Source organism: Nannospalax galili, unplaced genomic scaffold, assembly GCF_000622305.1.
Source record: "Nannospalax galili isolate Female #2095 unplaced genomic scaffold, S.galili_v1.0 C49830318, whole genome shotgun sequence".
NCBI lineage: Eukaryota > Metazoa > Chordata > Mammalia > Rodentia > Spalacidae > Nannospalax > Nannospalax galili.
The window spans coordinates 1-3,161 of record NW_008481234.1 but is presented as its reverse complement, the minus strand read 5'-3'; the positions used below and the strand labels follow the sequence as shown (position 1 = coordinate 3,161).

General features: G+C 46.2%; 1 protein-coding gene across 1 annotated transcript; it reads left to right on the top strand.

The window, feature by feature from the left end:
- Nucleotides 1-91: 91 nt before the first annotated feature.
- Znf641 (zinc finger protein 641) lies at nucleotides 92-2,594 on the top strand (the record flags this gene model as incomplete). Its single annotated transcript, XM_008826559.3, is given in 1 exon segment — nucleotides 92-2,594. A coding segment is annotated over 1 exon segment (755 nt), but the record flags the coding sequence as incomplete, so codon positions are not given.
- Between the last annotated feature and the right edge of the window lie 567 nt (nucleotides 2,595-3,161).

The following is a 3,161-nucleotide window of genomic DNA, read 5'->3' as shown; positions in this document are numbered from 1 at the left end:
TCTGCAAGAGCAGCCAGTGCTCTTAACTGCTGCACCATCTCTCCAGCCCCGTGACTCCCTTTTTGAGATTGGTATTTTTCTTTCCCCACAGGAGATGGAAGTGAACATGAGGGGGATATCCCTGAACTAGAAGCAGAACCTCCCAGAGTGTTATCCAGTGTGTCTGAAGATACTGTCCTCTGGAACCCAGGGCAGGGTGAGCACTGGGAGGCCATGCCCAGGAGCTCCCGAGGAGCACTTGTAGGCCCATCTTTTCTTCGGGAAGATAGATTCTCAAACCTGTGTAGCACAGAGACGGATTCCCTCTTAAGACCCCACACATGCCCTCAGTGTGGGAAACAGTTTGTATGGGGCTCCCACCTTGCCAGGCATCAGCAAACACACACTGGAGAGAGGCCCTACAGCTGCCTCAAGTGTGAGAAAAGCTTTGGGCGAAGACATCACCTGATCAGACACCAGAAAACCCATTTACATGACAAGCCCAGCAGGTGTTCTGAGTGTGGCAAGAATTTTCGGTGCAACTCCCATCTGGTCAGCCACCAGAGGGTGCATGCAGAAGGCAAGTCCTGCAAGGGCCAAGAGGTTGGAGAGAGCCCTGGGGCCCGGAGGCGGCAGCAGCGTACCTCACCGGCGCCAAAGTGCCACATGTGCACTGAATGTGGGAAGAGCTTTGGCCGAAGGCACCACCTAGTGAGACACTGGCTGACCCACACCGGGGAAAAGCCCTTCCACTGCCCTCGCTGTGAGAAGAGCTTTGGCCGCAAACACCACCTGGATAGGCACCTGCTGACCCACCAGGGGCAAAGTCCTGGGAGTGGCTGGGACAGGGGGACATCTGTCTTTTGAAATCGTTTCTGCTGTACCTGTGGTCAAGTCTATCTGCGGTGCTACCAGTAACCACTGCCAGAGCTGCCTCTCTCCTGCACCCCAGTGGCAAGAATCCTGAGCCTTGACCCCACCCCCAGAGAGCTAGCAGGCCAGCCCTGGCCAGAGCGTTTCTCGCCAGTTCTGTGAGGTAACACCTGAAAACAGTTCTTTGGGTGAAATTCTGGGAAAAAAATCATACTGTGGGGGTGGCTGTTTGGCCTGAGCCCATTCTCAAGGGCACAGCGGAATCAGCAGTTAAAGCTGAGGTCCATTCTCATTGGTTAGTGTCTGGGCCATACCGATTTCTAAATACTTTGTGTATCATCCTTGTCAACTAATTCTCTCCAGAGAGAGAAAGTGAAAAGGGCCATTTCCATATATTAAAGGCTCTGAAAACTTCTGTAGTTAACTGTCACATGTCTATTAATGCAGTATTTCCTAAATTTATTTGATCTCAGTAGCCTATATCATATCACACAGAACTGGTGACTTCATGAAGTAGACTGTGGTGGACACTGGGTTAAAAAGGCAATGAGGAAACAGGAAATAGTGATCGGGCACCCAGAGTCCCCATTTTTATCTGTATGAAAGTAGTGGCAGGCCAGACGCTCCTGTGTGGGCCTGTCACCCCCTCCCCATTGTTGCGCATAGGTCTGCACCTCTCCTACCTGCTGAAAAATGCCATGAGTGACTTTTCATTCGCTATTCCACTCCGTCCTGCACACATAATATCCAGCTGAGAGCTCAGGTTACAAAGCTAAAAGATAGACCTTACACCTCCAAGCAATCCAGGCCCGCACAGAAGAAAAACCTATCCCCTCAAACAGACCCTTCTCTTGACTGTGTCTTTATGTGTCTGTGTATATGTGTGCAGGGTATTTGAAAGGAGCATGCTCAGTGCAAACTGTACAAGCTAGGAATTGTGTTCTGGGGATAAAGGTAGTGGGGATTGTATAGGTCTTTTTGTTTGTTTTGTTTGAAGATAAGTAACCTGAGTGATAAAGGGAGCCCCTGTGGTATGGTTCAGTGATGGGTTAAGCTGTAGTCAAAGTTGTACTTGGTATCACTGAGATTGTGGATTTGTATATCTGAGTCTGGATCTCTGAGTTGCAAATGATTTTTACCTGAGAGACAGAAGTCAGTGTTTCTTGTTGGTTTCAGGGAAGGTGCTCACAGATTGGTGCCAGGTGAGGGGTTTTGTCTTGTCTTGTTTTAGGTGCTGGAAAGTTAGGACAGGGATCGCAGTGTTTGTGTTTGACTTTGATAGCCTCATCAGTGGAGAAGAGTTATACTTGAACATCTCATTCTCCCAGAAACAAAATTTAGGGGAAAAGGCTGTGGCTTAGTTTTTCAGCTGATGCAGGGTAATGAGTTTCTGACTGATTTTCCTCCCAACTTTGGGAAGCTGTTCACATCCAAAACCCTTTTACCGCTAAGATGACCCACCTGGGGTTCGTGTAGGTACTCTAGCATCTGTTGGTTCAGAAGTTGGTCATTGTTTCTCTCTTTGGCGACTGTTAATACCATTCTTAGAACTTAAAAAAAGTTAAATTTTATTTTTAAGAATAGTTTTGAGTTAGGGAAGAAAAGAATCAAAAAAACATGAAAGTGGGATGTTTTCAATGCTTACATTCTGGTTTTCCCTCAATGCATTTCTCAAACACAGTTGGTGGAATTGGCCAGAGAAGCAGGAGGAAATGATTTGCAAAAAGCTGGTTAATAACTGATCTGCTCGGGAAAAACTAGGTGAATCAAAACTCCTTAGGCTCTGGTCTGAAGAGGAATTAAAAATGGGGTCATTTTGCTGACTGGGCATTTAGCCTTGAGCAGCCCAGTCCCTGACTGTCCCCTTCTCCTAAGAAGAGCCTTCCTTGGCCTGGAGTACATGTCTCTTGTTTATGTTCCTATGAACTAAGCAAAATGGGCCGCCCTTTGCAGGCAAGCCTTATCCAGGGACAGCATCATCTTAGGGTCAATGTTTGGGAATAAGAAAATCTTGGGTTTCAGTGTTAAAACTGAATTATGCTGTTTCTTTTAGCCTATTTTAATACAAATATTTAGGACAAATCAGTTCCGTAGAAAGCCCTGTAACAGAACATGTTTTGAATTACAAACCTCTTTGAGAAAATGATAGAAAACAGAATTCTACTTTTCAGAAAAATACACATTTACAGTTCACTTGTTTTACATATACATTAAGTAGGCTGGGAGCCTGTCCATGGCATCTGTAACCAGAGTAAAAGAAAGGATTTATCCTGACTCATTTTGGTTATTAATACACACACACACACACA